At 39.5% G+C, this 17,500-nt stretch overlaps 1 protein-coding gene across 1 annotated transcript; it reads right to left on the bottom strand.

Moving 5' to 3' along the window:
- Positions 1-13,568: 13,568 nt before the first annotated feature.
- On the bottom strand, positions 13,569-17,494 carry LOC119596120. Its single transcript, XM_037945266.1, has 5 exons — positions 16,879-17,494; positions 16,349-16,603; positions 15,258-15,393; positions 14,084-14,966; positions 13,569-13,997 (listed from the first exon to the last, which is right to left on the bottom strand). Exons 1-5 carry the CDS (start codon positions 17,409-17,411, stop codon positions 13,900-13,902), a joined length of 1,905 nt encoding a protein of 634 aa, XP_037801194.1. The 5' UTR covers positions 17,412-17,494; the 3' UTR covers positions 13,569-13,899.
- Between the last annotated feature and the right edge of the window lie 6 nt (positions 17,495-17,500).

Raw genomic sequence — 17,500 nt, 5'->3', positions numbered from 1 at the left:
TTAAAAATTAAGAAAGTAATTATCGAGTGAATTAAAACTCTCGAGGAAAACTTAAAATATAAAATATAAGATATAAAATAGAGAATATAAAATATAAAATATGAAATAATAAAAAAAATATATATATGAAATACTATAAAATATGAAATATTATGATATATGAAATACTATAAAATGAGAAATAATATACAATGTAAAATAATATAAAATATAGAATAATATAAAATCTCTCTCTCTCTCTCTCTCTCTCTCTCTCTCTCTCTCTCTCTCTCTCTCTCTCTCTCTCTCTCTTCTACTTGCGCTCTCTCTCTCTCATGATGTCTACAATGATCATATCAATAATGAATACGAAGTCAGCAATGATTGTAATAAGTCATTTTTGCTTGAAGCCAAAAGCGTTGTATTGCTTCAGACTTATCTGGATTTGAGACTGGAGAAATATAGAATAACAGAATAGTTACCCATAAAATTTATTCGCTTTCTTTGAATGCAGTCACACACTATCGTTTTCTGTGAATACTAATTTGTAGGGATAACTACTTTTATAGGTTCTTTACCCTAGTTGGTTTGTGGGGACATCTGAGTTATCGATACAAACGTCTCATTTTGTATTTATACTTCAAATGATATGAACTTCATTTTATTTATGAGATAAGTACCAATTAACTAGTAACTTATTAGTACAAATTAAGTATGTTTACTAAATTGGATATTCGATATCACAAAGACAATGCACGCTTGGCATTCTTTACACGCATTAAGATATCGCATTAATCAAAATAAAAGATAACAGAAGAAAAAGAAAAAAGCAACAGAAGAAACCTCAAATGTACACTCACACAGACTTACACACAGAAACCCTAAGGAAAGAGTATTGTGATGGAGCGTCTTTGAATAATCTACGCTGCCCCGCTTTGCACCTTAACGTTTTGTGTAAATCCGTTGATAAGGTATTGTTTTCTCTTACTGCTGGAAGTAGGGATGTGTAAATTGTATATAACGCACGTGGGTAGGTGGTGCGTGTTGATCCGAGTTGGAAATATAAAAGGACCGATTTTGAAAATATTAATTAGATTTCGGTGGCAGCATTGGAAGAGGCTGTGCCTCCCACTCGCAAGACCCGGGATCGAGACCAGAGGAAACCTTCTTTGACTTAGGGAAAAGTTAACAGGTGTTTCATGCACCTGCTCGTGTTTGGCGGTTCACGAGCGTTCTCCACGGAGATAACGTCCCCCTCTCGAGGTCAGAGGTCAACTCGGGTCGGCAGCTATGTAGAGAGGCGGAGCAGCAGGCCACACGGCTTGATAAAGTCGGTAAGCTGGAGTCTGGCTAGCCTACTCGCTAGCTGTTTTGCTTTCATTTAATCATATTAATAATAATAATAATAATAATAATAATAATAATGATAACAATAACAATAATAATAATAATAACAGAAAATTATAATGATAATAATAATAATAATGAAAATAATAATAATAATGATAATAATAATAATAATAATAATAATAATAATAATAATAACGCTAATAATGATAACAAGAACAACAACAAGAACAACAACAACAATAATAATAATAATAATAATAACAATGATAATTCTATTAATAATAATAAAAAGAATATTATTATTATTATTATTATTATTATTATTATTATCATTATCATCATCATCATCATCATTATTATTATCATTTATTAAATGAAAGCATATATATATATATATATATATATATATATATATATATATATATATATATATATATATATATATATATGGTACATAAACTGTATGATGTTATAACTTAAGTCTGTATACTGATACATACAAAAATTATATATATATATATATATATATATATATATATATATATATATATATATATATATAGAGAGAGAGAGAGAGAGAGAGAGAGAGAGAGAGAGAGAGAGAGAGAGAGAGAGAGAGAGCGAGTCGCATACATAAAGCGAGATAATTTCAAAATTATGATCGGTTTTGCCAAACTACCTAGGTGCTAGTTTGCTGCATTCCTAGAAAAAAAACTCAATCCAGTTACACGGCAGTTGCTCGTCGGTCTTGCTCCACGATGTACCTCTTCCTGCTCGTTCTCTCCGGAGGTTTGCCTTCTAAACTTCGAGAGGACCAACCTACCTGTTACTAAGGTAGAGGGACAAGAATAAATGAAATCAAAAGCGGCTCTGTTATGATGCTCTGTCAATACATCAAAGATTTCTTTTATATTATGATATAACACGTACAGTACAGTAACATATTCTAAGAGGGACCGCACGTTAACTTATATTCATCTTCTCTTTGTGTCGGGGATTATAAATTCACCTTTCTAAACCACTTGACGAGCACCTTGGAAAGTTCTCTCGTTCGCTAATCACTTCCTGCGTCTCTAGGAGTCACAAGGTAGCGGTTGAGGGTCTCTAGGAATCCTCAGCGGCGTCGGTTCTAGAGTGAGTTCTGACTCAGGAACCCATGGACAAGGCGTTCAAGATCGACGGGAGACTTGGTGAGGCGACGTGCGAAACAAGGCTGGAGGATGCTTCGACAAACGTGGGTGTTGGGCAGTCGAAGAAGCGGTTTTCGATGCCTTGAGTGGTGCTCGGGTTCTTGTTGCTGTAGATTCAATCAAGCGATGAATTCACATTGTTTTTTTGTTTTGTTTTTTTTCATGGTAAAAAAACGAGCAAATTTCACACTGTTCGTCTTTCTGTCTCTTTTTTAAGGCTATACCCCTCTTCTGCAGCGTTTGCCAAAGATGCTACACCGATATCATTCATCCAGCGGAGTGTGGGTAAAACGTCCTGGTCTACAATCAAGAGGCCTTCTATTATTGTTATTATGATTAGGTTTGTTTTCATTATTATTATTATTATTATTATTATTATTATTATTAATATTAGCGCTATTCTTTTTATTATTATTAATAGAATTATCATTGTTATTATTATTATTATTATTATTATTGTTGTTGTTGTTCTTGTTGTTGTTCTTGTTGTTGTTCTTGTTGTTGTTCTTGTTGTTGTTCTTGTTGTTGTTCTTGTTATCATTATTAGCGTTATTATTATTATTATTATTATTATTATTATTATTATTATTATTATTATTATTATTATTATTATCATTATTATTATTATTATTATTAATATTATTATTATATTATTATGATTATTATTTTTATTAGTAGCAGTTGTAGTAGTACTAGTAGTAGTGGTAGTATTTTTAGTATTAGCGTTATTACTTTTATTATTATTATTATTATTATTACTATTATTTTCATTATTATTATTATTATCATTATAATTTTCTGTTATTATTATTATTGTTATTGTTAGTATTATTATTATTAATATTTATATTATTATTATCTTATGTCATTATTATTATATATTGTTTTTAAAATAAAAATAATAATAATAATAATAATAATAATTATTATTATTATTATTATCATTATCATTATCATTATCATTATCATTATCATTATTATTATTATTATTATTATTATCATCATCATCATCATCATCATTATTATTATCATTATTAATATGATTAAATGAAAGCAAAACAGCTAGCGAGTGGGCTAGCCAGACTCCAGCTTACCGACTTTATCAAGCCGTGTGGCCTGCTGCTCCGCCTCTCTACATAGCTGCCGACCCGAGTTGACCTCTGACCTCGAGAGGGGGACGTTATCTCCGTGGAGAACGCTCGTGAACCGCCAAACACGAGCAGGTGCATGAAACACCTGTTAACTTTTCCCTAAGTCAAAGAAGGTTTCCTCTGGTCTCGATCCCGGGTCTTGCGAGTGGGAGGCACAGCCTCTTCCAATGCTGCCACCGAAATCTAATTAATATTTTCAAAATCGGTCCTTTTATATTTCCAACTCGGATCAACACGCACCACCTACCCACGTGCGTTATATACAATTTACACATCCCTACTTCCAGCAGTAAGAGAAAACAATACCTTATCAACGGATTTACACAAAACGTTAAGGTGCAAAGCGGGGCAGCGTAGATTATTCAAAGACGCTCCATCACAATACTCTTTCCTTAGGGTTTCTGTGTGTAAGTCTGTGTGAGTGTACATTTGAGGTTTCTTCTGTTGCTTTTTTCTTTTTCTTCTGTTATCTTTTATTTTGATTAATGCGATATCTTAATGCGTGTAAAGAATGCCAAGCGTGCATTGTCTTTGTGATATCGAATATCCAATTTAGTAAACATACTTAATTTGTACTAATAAGTTACTAGTTAATTGGTACTTATCTCATAAATAAAATGAAGTTCATATCATTTGAAGTATAAATACAAAATGAGACGTTTGTATCGATAACTCAGATGTCCCCACAAACCAACTAGGGTAAAGAACCTATAAAAGTAGTTATCCCTACAAATTAGTATTCACAGAAAACGATAGTGTGTGACTGCATTCAAAGAAAGCGAATAAATTTTATGGGTAACTATTCTGTTATTCTATATTTCTCCAGTCTCAAATCCAGATAAGTCTGAAGCAATACAACGCTTTTGGCTTCAAGCAAAAATGACTTATTACAATCATTGCTGACTTCGTATTCATTATTGATATGATCATTGTAGACATCATGAGAGAGAGAGAGCGCAAGTAGAAGAGAGAGAGAGAGAGAGAGATTTTATATTATTCTATATTTTATATATTTATATTTGTTATATTTATTATATTTCTATATTTTCTATACTTTTTATACTATTTATTTTATATTTTATATTATTTTATATTTTATATTATTTTACATTGTATATTATTTCTCATTTTATAGTATTTCATATATTATAATATTTCATATTTTATAGTATTTCATATATATATTTTTTTTATTATTTCATATTTTATAGTTTATATTCTCTATTTTATATCTTATATTTTATATTTTAAGTTTTCCTCGAGAGTTTTAATTCACTCGATAATTACTTTCTTAATTTTTAAAACAATTTATTCACAGTATAAAGGATATCTCTATATACATTTAATATTTCTTATATATATATATATATTTTTGTTATATTATTTTATTCTATATTATTCTCTATTTTATATTTTCTATATTTAATATTTGTTATATATTCATATACTTTTTATACTTTATATTATTTTATATTTTATATTTTTTTTAATTGTATATTATTTCGCCTTTTATATTATTTCATATCTTATATCATTTCATATTTTATTATTTCATATTTTATATTCTCTATTCTCCATTCTATATTTTATATCTTATATTTTATATTCTAAGTTTTCCTCGAAATTTTTTATTCACTCGATAATTGCTTTCTAAATTTTTAAAACAATTTATTTCCAGTATAAAGGATATCTCTTTATATATATATATATATATATATATATATATATATATATATATATATATATATATATATATATATATATATAATATATATATATATATAAGATTGACCATTGCCAAAAACGCCACAATTGCTCTCAATAACATCTGGAAAGACCGAAGCATTACCTTACGGACAAAGCTGAGGTTACTGAACTCCTTAGTTTTCCCAATTGCGTCATATGGTTCTGAGTGTTGGGTGCTGAAGAAGATAGACCAGAAAAAGGTCAATAGTTTTGAAATGTGGTGTTACAGACGAGTACTATGTAATAACTGGACAGAAAAGAAAACGAATGAAGTGCTGAGATCCGATGTTAAATAGGTTCTCTCTGAATACACTTTCGTTTCCTCTGAAACGTGAAAAAAAACTCATTTGCATTTTATATTAAGCGGCGTTGTGCCTGAAACGGAGTTGGGTATATAAAAATCCCGATTTCTAAAATTGTTTAGGTCTTGGTGGAAGCATCGGTATCGTCTTCGACTCGCACGGCGCAGGACCCAGGATCGAGACCAGCAGAGGCGTCACTTCATGTTATGAGTTAGGGGGTGACGGGTAAATTTGCCCTGCAAAAATAAATTTTGCCCTGCAAATCACTAGCTCTTTATAAGTACCCCGGAATGGACCATCAACCAGTATTATATATCGTATTATTGGTAGAAAATTATAATTTATAAATACCAGGAGATTTGCCCTGCAAAGAGGCTTTTTTAAGAGTTGGGGGGTGAACCCAAAACCCCCTATACCCTCCCTTAAGTGACGCCCCTGGCCACTGCTACCAAAACAACTTTCTCTTGTAAGCTTTTGAGAATTTCTGATTAGCACATTCTGGATTGCACAAAGGATAAACAAATAATAGATTACTCTAATTCAGAGAGGAAATTCCCTTTCAAAATGATTCGTTTATTGATTTTTTAATTCACGTTTTCTTTCTATCTATTCGCATAGGAGAGCACACTATTATGTCAGGGGCTATAGTTTTTTTTTGTCATTTTAGACAAAGAAAACTACTTTTATGGCTGGTTTTACTACTTGGTTTGTTCCATCAAGTAAAAATCTTATTTTCGGAAAGGAGTAAGACATCGCCCTCTTTTGAGAGGAATGCCACCTTCACCTGGGTTGACCTGAGATTCCCCTCTTATTATAAGTCTACTTGTAGGGAGGTGTATACATAGGCCCGGGGCAGCCAGGTCAAGGGAGGGGAGAGCATTTTTAGTCGTGAAGCGGGCAGTCGTGATGGGTTCCTGGTCTGGTCGTAAGAGTACGAGCTAACAGGCGGTAAAGCGGCATCTTAACTTTTTTTTTTTTATCTTCATAGGGTGATGGTTAATGGTTAATGGTTAAAAGCAAGAGAAATGTGCTAGACATCTAAGGTCATGTAGCACTATAGTTAATGTTTGGGAAGGGTGGTTGAGTTAGTGATTAGTTGTCTAAGCTGGGCAAAGGAATTGGTGAGTGAAAGGGTTAGGGTCGGGTGTGGTAAGGAGTTAGATTAGATGAAGGATATGTATGCGTTTGAGGAAAGAGAATAGGTTGTTGAAGCAGAAAGTGTGGGATTCTGAAAGGATGTCTGATAGGTTGGGAGGTCGGTGAAGGGAGGATAGATGGGGGAAAGCAGAGGTACGGGTTGTTTCAAAACGTGGGCACGATAATAGGATGTGAGGGATTGAAAGGGGAACATTACAGAAGGATAAGGGTGGATCAGATTGTGACATCAGATAGGAGTGTGTTAGACGGGTGTGGCCAATGCGTAAGCGGGCGAGAGCAGTCTCCCAACGTCTGTTCCGATGAAATGGAGCTGACCAGGAGGAGATTGATAGTTTTACAGAATGTAATTTATTAGTGCGGAGGCTTGACCAAAAAGATTGCCATCGTTTATACAAGAAGGTCTTAAAGTGTGGGTAATAATCCGTGGCTGGGATATGTGAGAAGCGTGGTTGGTATGATGTGGACATAGAGGCGTGGCGTGCTAGTGTATCTGCCTGTTCATTGCCGGGGATTCCAACATGGCTGGGCACCCAGCAAAATTTGATTGTTTTATGGCGTGTGGACAGGTAGAACAACCAGTTCTGGATCTTACAAACAAGGGGGTTGGTGGTGTGTATTGACTTTATGAGAGTTAATGAGTTACGGGAGTCAGTAAAAATTGTAAAAGAGGAAGAGGAAAGTGAGTATATGTGTTTTAGAGCAAAAAGGAGTGCATACAATTCTGTAGTAAGGACACTGGATTCAGGAGGAAGGGAGTATTTGAAAGTACGAGTTGGGAAGATTACTGCAAAACCAGCACCGGAGGTGGATTTGGAGCCATCAGTATATACATGAATACTAGAGGAATGAGTGGAGACATGGTCAAGGAAATATGTGAGAAGGACAGTAGGAGGGATATTTGATTTTGGTGGGTCGGGGAAAACAGAAGAGCAAATATGGGGGTGAGGTATGAGCCATGGAGGGACGGAATGGACAGAGAATGGGAGAGGTTGGAGATGGGGGAAAGGGGAATGTGAGAGGAGGGTATCCATGCGTGTTGAGAAAGGAATAGGTAATCGTGGAGATGAAGCTAAGGTAAGAAGTAGGGTTGTGGGATATTTAGTTTAGTGAGGGAAAATTGGTGGAATCGAACATAGCATCGGAGAGAGAGAAGGGCACGACGTCGAGATAGAGATGGTATGCCTGATTCAGTGTACAGGCTCTCAACTGGGGAGGAGCGAAAGGCGCCTAGTGCTAAGCGAAGACCACAGTGATGGATTGTATCAAGATGGGCAAGGAGAGAAGTTGAGGCAGAGGAGTAGATATGGCATCCATAATCAAGAGTGGAGAGGATCAAAGTAACATGAAGATGAAGGAGAGTTTTGCGATCTGAGCCCCATGATATATGGGAGAGAGTTTTTAAGATTCGAAGACGGCGGAGAGCTTTTTCTTTAATGTGCAGAATATGGTCTCGCCAGGACAGTTTGGAGTCAAAAATGACACCTAGGAATTTGCCAGAGGAACGGCATTGGAGTGGAGTGCCATATAAGAAGAGTGGGGGTAGAGGACCTACACGTGAGCGAGAGAAAAGAATGGAGAAAGATTTAGAGGTAGAAAAGCGGAAGCCATGGTTTGTGGCCCAGGAAGATACTGATGAGATTGCAGATTGAAGAAATTGGTAGAGATTTGGTATGGATGTGCCAGAGGCATAGATGGTTAAATCATCAACATATAGTGATGACCGGGCTCCTGGTGGTAAAACTGAGACAATATCATTAACAGCAAGAAGGAATAAGTGGTACTGAGCACACTGCCTTGTGGGACACCTTCGATTTGGGGAAAGAAAGATGATGTGGCAGAGGCGATTTTAACCTGGAAAGTGCGTTGGGAGAGGAAGGACTTTATGAAGACACCCATGTTTCCACGTATGCCTAGAGAGGACAATTGTTGGAGGATATGGTACCGCCATGTCGTATCATATGCTTTTTCTAGATAAAAAAAAATAGCTAGTACGGATTCATGGCGTGCAAATGCAGATGTAATATATGTCTCAAAATGAGCAAGGGGGTCAGCTGTGCTTCTGGCACGGCGAAAACCGAATTGGGAAGGAGAGAGAAGATTGTGAGATTCAAGATACCACATTAAGCGGAAGTTCACCATTCGCTCTAATAGTTTGCATAAGCAGCTAGTTAGTGCGATGGGGCGATAGTCTTGAGGAAGGGTACCCGATTTATTGGGTTTCAGGAAGGGAAGGATAAGAGCTTCTCGCCAATTAGAAGGGAAATTTCCTTATGTCCAAATGTGGTTGTAAATTTTTAAGAGGAAGGATAAGGAGGAAGATGGGAGTTGCCGGAGCATACGGTAGTGAATACCGTCAGGGCCTTCATGAGTGTTACGGCATGATTGTAGGGCAGCAATGAGTTCAGAGGAAGAAAATGGGGCATTATAGGACTCATCAGAGGATGGGTGAAGATAATGGGGGTACGTTCTCTGGTGGTCTTAATAGAAGAGAAGTGTGAAGATAGGTGAGAACCACTACTGACCTGGCTGAAATAATCACCCAGTTCATTAGCGACTTGGAGGGGATCAGAAATGAGGGTATTTCGAATATGGAGGACAGGGGCAGGATGGGGGGGATGTTTGCCTGATAGTTTATGCATTCGGCGCCAAACATTTGAGATAGATGTAGAGGATGTAATTGATGAAACATAATTTCGCCAGCTATTTATTTTACTCTTCCGGATTGTACGACGGAGATTGGCAGATGCTCTTTTAAAGGAGATAAGGGCTGATAGTTGATTTGGAGTACCTCGCTTGTAGCGGTAACTGTTCCAGGCTGCACGTTTTAAGCGAAGTGCTTTAGTGCAATCAGAATTCCACCATGGAACACATTTGGAGGTATATGGTCTTGAGGTTCGAGGGATAGCTGTATGTGCAGCTCTTAAGACTGTATATGTGAAATACTGTATCATTTCTGAAATGGAAGTGAGGGAGGATGGAGGGGTATGAATAGCAGAGAGTGAAGTGAAAGTATGCCAGTCAGCTCTATCAAAACACCAGCGTGGGGAGTTAGGGAGTGGTACGTATGAAGTAGGAGAAAGGAGAACTGGAAAGTGGTCACTATAGGGAAAGTGGTCTAAGACTGACCAGTGGAAATCTAAATGAAGAGAAGGGGAGCATAGAGCGAGGTCAATGCATGAAAAAGATTGCGTGCGTGTATCAAAGTGTGTGGGGCGATCTGAATTTAGTATAGTAAGGTCAGCTGTGGAGAGGAAGCGCTCTAGAGATCGGCCTCGGGAGTTTGTGATAGAATCACCCCATAGAGTGTGGCGGCAGTTAAAGTCACCAACTATGAGGAAAGGTGGTTGAAGTTGGGAAATTAGATTTTCAAAGCAACAAAGTCAATGGGGTGGGATGGGGAGAAGTAGACTGATATCACTGTGATCCAACGATGAAGGAAGATACGGATAACTGTGCAAGGGACATTGGTTTGAAAGGGAGGTGTGACATAAGGTGTTTTCTGATTGATAAGTATGGATGAGACATAAAGGGAATGTGGGGATGAGACAAAATGATAATTGGGGATTGGTATTGGAGGATGTGTTAGAAAGGTCTCTTGAAGGCATACAATAGATGGACTATAAGAGGAAAGGATATGACGAAGGTCAGGTCTGTGGGAGCGGAAACCGCGAATATTCCAATGAAGGATAGTTATACTTTACTGATTTTGTGGGGGGAAGCAGCTAGAGGGTGGGAAAAGGACTGAGAGGTCTGAGATGGGAGAGGTGTGGGAGTTGGTGTTCTACTAGGAGGGGTATTAGGAGATGGAGGGTCTGAGGAAGGGGATACTTGTGACATTAGGGATTCACGTGTGTATCCAGGAGGGAGTGGAAGGGATAGAGGGGATGGTGGGAGGGATAATGTGGGCGGGGTTGGGGTTGGGGTCGGGGGGGATGGTGTGTTGGGAGGGGGTAGGAGGATTGGGTGTAGGGGGGATATCGTTAGGAGGAGGATGGATATCAGCAGTTACTTGGAGTGTGGAAGGAGCAGTTGTAAGATTTGGAGGTTGAGTGTCAGTTTTCATTAGGTAATCTTGAATATTTTCAATGGTTTCTTCTAAGGAGTTGGTTTGGGAGTTTTGGGGGATATAGGATTTCTTGTGAGGGGGGAAGAGAGGACTGGTGTCTCAAGCAAAGGAGTAAAGGAAGGTGGAGGTGATTGTGTGGTAGGGGAAGAGGGGGTGGAACGTTTGTTCTGTCTGTTACGGGTAGTGCGAGGAGGGAGAGGGGAAGGTGTTGGGGTTGTGGTGGTGATTGAAATATCTGTAGTAGAGATTGGAGTGTCTGGATTTAGGATGGCAAAGAGTTTGACTGGGGAAGGTAGGAGGTAGAAGAGGGGGTTTAGATGTAGGGGGGGTGGGTTTAGGAGAATTGGTAGAATGAGCAGTATTACTGGAGTAAGGAGTAAGAGAGAAACCACGTCGGCGTGCTTCTTGTCTGGCTTCACGTAGTGTGAGTCCAAGTTTGAATCTGAGAGTTGCTACCTCAGACTTTGTAGGTGGGACAGCCCCTATAAAATACATTATGGGGGCCGCCACAGTTGGCACATGTGCGTGATTGTGCAGGGCAGTTAGATCGGGTATGGCCAGGTTGGGCACATAGTGGGCATCTGGCTGTGGAACGGCAATGTTTGGCTGGGTGTCCTAGACGCCAACAATTTTGGCACTGACGTGGAGGAGGTTGGTATGGACGCACAGGGAGGGATTCTCCTCCTATATAGACGTTAAAGGGAAGGTCATGTCTACGGAAGGTAATTTTGGCTATGTTAGTGGGTTTCTTTCGATTACCTCTGGGGGGAATGGAGTAGCATTGTACTGACGTTGCATCATAGTCTGTGAGACAGGCAAGTAGGTCTTCTCCACAATCTGACCAATCTTTGTCATAGATTGGGCAATTTGCTGGGGAGATTGAAACTGTTCCGGTGCAAGTATTGAGGGTTGGATGGGGTTCTGCAAGGATGGGGTTACCATATATGTCTGTTAGTTTTGTTAATGCTATGGCTTGGTTTTCGGATGTTACTGTGACAAGACGGGAGCGGTCGGGTCGGCTACGGAAAGAGACTTTACCTACTTGTTTTTGGAGACATTGTTGGAAGAGAAGGGTGTTGTCAGAGTAGGGAGCTGTGGGAGGGATCACGAAAATCGGTCCCATTTGGCTGCGCTGAAGAGGGTATTCAATATTGTTGTAGTGATAGGGGTAGTCGAAGGGCGGGTGCGTGACGATGGAGTAGTGTTGAGGGAGATAGTGTTATGGGGAGGTGGGCAATAAGGCTGTAAGGTATTAATAAGGGAGGATGGGGTGGTTGATGTTGGAGGTTGTGGGGGTAGAGGTGATGAGTTGAGCGTGCTGGGAGAGTGGAAATGTTCCTTAAGGATTGGTTGTTGGCTACTGTACTAGTAGGCATTGATGAGGGGGTAGTTGTTGCAGTGTTCGGAGCCGTGGTCAAAGGAGAGCCTGGGGTCAGGGAATCGGATGAGTTTACATCTTTGGGGCTATTTGATAAAGGGGCAAGCCTCATTGCCCCTAATAGTGGGGATAGGTTTTCATTATTGGCCATGGTAAGCCTGGATTATGTTGGGGATAAAAACAGTCCACCCCTCAGGGTCCCCTTGAGGGGTAAGGGCTAGATAACAATCAGGGGAATACCGTGCCCATGGCTCCCTCAGGCCGTTCAGGACTGGCACAAAGTCAGCCTTTCATCCTTTCAGCACGGCTCTCACACCTTAGGAGGTGGATAGCAGAAGGGTTTGGTGAAGGGACAGAAACGAAAGGTGGGAAGGAAAATAAAGACCATGCAAAATTAGTTGAGTCGAGGGCTGAGTCCCAAGGTTGGGGAGTTCCCCATCATTGGGTCCCAGTCTCCGCCTCCTAAGCCCCCCCACGACAACAACGGGCAAGGGATTGGGGGGGTCTTCATAGGGTGATGTGCTCTCTTTTGCGATTATTATTTTTTTTATCTCATTCCATGTGTTACGTATTTTAACCCAGTGGTTTTTGGTGTTCGTGTTTTAATTCTTTTCGGTATTTTTAGTGTTTAATGTATTTTAATTGTTTGCTTTCAACCTGTTTTATCGAAATAAACCTTTTGTAAATATGAATAGAATACTTTTAGACCCCATCATGAATCCCCTCCGCTTCCAGTCGAAATTCTATTTAAGAGTAAATTCAGAAACGCCAGTATTTCTGCCTGACTGACTTTGTATATCGAATTTAAAGCATATAGGAGAATTTAAGGGAACACAAGAAAAAGGGAGCCCCCGGGGTTGGATCTTGGCATAACGCTTGGGATTATCAAGACTCAGAAGGGCACGAGTTCAAATCCTTAAATCTGACTTCTATCGACTTCAGGTCGACACGCACTCGATCTCGGACATAACCATGCTAACCAGTGTTGACCCGTGAGCCTTGGTAACTTACATACACTTACAGTTGCTTTCTATAACTTCGTTCACACCCTTCAACATGCCTCTTCCTTTAAGTACATAATACCTTGCGTTCTAGGACGAATTAACCAGGTGGTGGCAGCTAGATTTCGTACCAAGGGTCGACAGTTAATCTTGCTTACGTATCACTAGAACAGAACTGTTGTTTATGTATGTTGAATGTAAATATTTCCTTGCCTTGAGCTGGTTCCAATAATATTTTTTTTACAAGATGAAATAAAATATATTTCTTTTCCTTATCACAGATGGCTAAAACAAAAAAAAATCTGCCCTTCTAAAAGGGCAATAATGAAACTCAAATCTAATAATTTTTTAAAAGATGAAATAAAATTAATGTTTGAATTGCTCTCCTTTTCCTAACCTATATGAACATATGTGGTCATGACAGACGGCTAAAACAAACAAAAATTATCTGCCCTTCTAAAAGGGCAATAATGAAAAATAGAAAACGCAAATCTAGCTTTTGACAGCAAGCAATCATAATGGCTTTGTAACTCATTTGATTGCAATGCCATCACAGAGGATAGCGTTTTAATCCAGACTTAGGCATGCATGAATGAAGAGACACCATCCACACTGGGAGCACCGGAACTGCTGGTCCCTGTTGGTATGTCTGGAGAAGGTAGTAGGTGTTTACCCCCTGGAAATGGGAGAGATACTCTGGTGAGGAGAAAAACTCATAATCACAGAATGAAGTTGCAGCTGCATTAAAGTTATAATATATACCTTCCCTCACAATTCTTGAACTGTTGACTTTACTCAATGTGCTACTGGATGTATCCGTTTCCTCAAAAATGTTCAGGTCTTCCTGGCTGGGTCTCTCTCTGAAAAGAACATTCTTCGGCCTTGTCCCAGTGGCATCTTGGTAGTTGAAGCCTGGGCGTCTCACAGAACAAAGACTGAACTTCCCTCGGCCTCTGTTTGGGACTCTCTTGTGATTCCTATTCTCGTCTGACACAGTATTCACATGCATTGTGCCATTACAGTGACCAGGGATCTTCTGACTTGGATAATTTTCCAGTGGCAATTTGGGGTATTTGGTACTTGGGAGATCCTTTGTAAACTTGAGTTGGTTTGAGAAGTCTTCTTGCATCTCAGAATCAGTATGTCTTGCTTCTGTTGGCTCTGATGCACAAGCCAGACTCTCTGCTTCTCCATCATGCCGTCTCTCTTCTTGAAGTTGAACCTCTTGGTAAGCTTCCACACTTTTGCAAGAGTCAGTGGAAGAGTTCTTCAACTTGCTTCTCAATAACCGAACCATAAACCCTAACGACATCTCAGAATCAGCATGATCTGCTTCTGTTGGCTCTGGGTTTTTTGCTTCTGCTTCCAAAACTGTGGGTTTACTCAATCTTAATTCTAGCTCTGGTTCTTCTGCTAGTTCTTCTCTCTGTTTATTCCATCCTAATATTGGTTCTCTTGGTTCTACTGTAGGTTCTCTCTGATGAATGTCCAATGCAACTTGTGGTTCTGCTACTTCATCTCCATGTTTATTACATTTAACTTCTGTTTCTGCTGGTCCACCTCCTGCTCCTTGCTCGTCCTCTCCTTGCAGTTCTCTTCCCTCTCCATGCTCTCTGTCCACATTTCTATACTTGTCACACAGTACCTGTCAAAAAAATTACAATTACATGGAGAAGGCAAAATGAAAGAATAAGAACTTCTAGTGCATGCGAGTTTACTGGGGTTTGGGGTGGGATACATTAAGCTAAAATGGGGGAAAATAAATATATCCTGAAATGTTCCCTTTTCACATAACTTGAAATAATACATATAAATATGAAAAATATCTAACTTTCAGAGGGAGAAGGTCCATGCTTATACTACTTATACTACCTTTCGTGTTCTAATTCCATAACCATCACATACTTAACACAGCCACTGAAGACCCACAACCTACCTCCACCCACACCAAAAGCTGCTGGTCATCATGAGCGAAGTATCTCAGTATCCAAGGGAGGACATGCAGGGGGAAGGCAGTTAGAGTCTTCTGTAGCTTACCTGTGACATCATCATAGACTGCATCAGTGCCACACCTGCAATGTGGTGACACAGATAAGAAAGGATAGAAGCAAAGAAAAGAGTGGGAATAAGAAGGTAGAAGAAAAGCAAACAAAAGGTGAGGGAGGGGGGGGGGGAGAGAAAGAGGAAGCAAGAAGGGAAGGGGGTGAGAAAAAGGAAGAAAAGAGAAAGGGAGAGGAAGAGTAATATGTTCCTAAAGAGCGAGATATATTACGGGAGGGGAGAGTACAGTAGCTAAAACCTGAATCTATCAAGGTCTCCTACTACTGTTCTTGGGTATATTTCAAAAACCCTGAATCATATTGCTGCTGCTTTTGCACAAGCAAAATCAATCTTTCAGTCCAGTGAAGTTTGGTTTTGATTCCATTTGTTACAATGGATATTCTTGGTGTGACATACTGTCTGCTTGATTTTGCTCATGTGTGTCAGCTGGTGCTGACCCGGCTGAACCGAGTCCTAACCCGCCATGGTGCCCAGCCACAGCAGTAAACTCCAGGCGACAGTTGCAACTTCTCACGCCTGGACGGGGCGTGAACAGCCGACCCCTCAGATGAGAGGCCGACACATTACCACTGTACTAGCCCAGAGGCTGAAGTCCTGGGTGCATAACATTTTGCCAGCAGAGCACCCCAGGATGAACAATGCTGCCTGATTAGAGCACAAGAGGCACTACAGAATCCTTAATATGCTTCTAACATGAAGTCTTGTACCTAAGCTGTATTCTTAGATGTCTTCTGTTTGGGGCAGGTAATTTTGTTGGAAGGTGAGGAAGCTCTAAATTCAGAATATAAGGCCATAAAACTCTAGCAGTGTCAATAACAATGAATGGCATAGTACTGATGTATAACAAGATTTTGAAATATCTCCTTAACCTGGTGCATCCATATGCCCCCCTCCTGAGGCTGTACTGAAAATCTTTCACTTTGCTTCAATACAAACACGTCTCACCATACACGAGGCAAAACTTACTCCACCAGGCGGAGATAAATGTCCTGGTGACTGGCTATGGTCATCTTGAGGGAGGGTAGAACTATGCCCCTCTCCTGCAGCAAGGTCTCAAGGATGTTGGCATTCCACAGGAGGCGTGAAATCTCTCCACTCAAGAGGTGTGCCTCGCCTCCTGCAAATACCAGGTGGAAGGTGTGTGTGCCTTTGAAGCAGACAGGAAGCACATGACACTCTGCCTCTTCTTGTGCTGGAGGACTCTCTGGTACTCCATCTTCACTGGAAAAAGGAAATAAAGTTAAGTACTGATAGAAATATCAATATAACATTCATAACACTAATGATAATCAAATCAGAACTGAATGAATAGTTTACATGTTAAAGGTAAAATCAAATGGGTAACCAAGTAAAAATTATCTATATTGTAATGTTTCAGTGACAAAGCTGAACTTATTTACACCAGAAGTAGCATTACGAAGATTCTTGAAATAATATCCCACATACAACATGGCATAATCTTTAAAATCTTGCTCTATTACAACACAAAAACTCACTCATCGCTGTAGAAGATCTCCTCAGTGGGCTTTGAAGACTCAAGAGGTGGGGCAGTTATGTCTTCTGTGTGGACTGCAGGTCCTGGAGTGGAAAGGTAGTATGGCAACGGGGCAAACCCAGGAGGAGGGCCTTTTGCCAGGGTGCTGATTGGGGCAGAGACAGTAGGGATGGCAAAGCCTTGTGGTCCCTCATAAAACCTATCCACATCCACGCCCAATCTCGGGTTTTCTTGGATGCTCTGGAACAAATTTCTTGCAGAATCCCCTAACTGTGTCTGTGTCCTGGCAACCAATGGCCCCAATATTGGGCCTACAAGATTGGGTCTCATATGAATTCCCATTTGAGCATCAACTATGGACTTGAGCTTTAGTGCATTGACTTCATTCTGGAGTTCATTCATCCTCTGGAGCAGGCCAACAATAATCCCATTGGTAGCAGCAGAACTTGCATCTGGAATCGTTGGATGCGAGACATTTGACAATCCTTCAGTAAAGCTTTTGTCTTTTCCACTTGCAGCAAAGCTACTTTTCATTATAGGTACTCCTGCCTCTGAAGATCCTGAGTCCAGTTTTTCCACTCTGGGCAAGTCATCAGCACATGAAAGGAACTTACAAGCATCCA

The sequence above is a fragment of the Penaeus monodon genome, chromosome 37, assembly GCF_015228065.2.
Source record: "Penaeus monodon isolate SGIC_2016 chromosome 37, NSTDA_Pmon_1, whole genome shotgun sequence".
NCBI lineage: Eukaryota > Metazoa > Arthropoda > Malacostraca > Decapoda > Penaeidae > Penaeus > Penaeus monodon.
The sequence above is the reverse complement of the archived record's forward strand: the minus strand, read 5'-3'. Positions and strand labels throughout refer to the sequence as shown.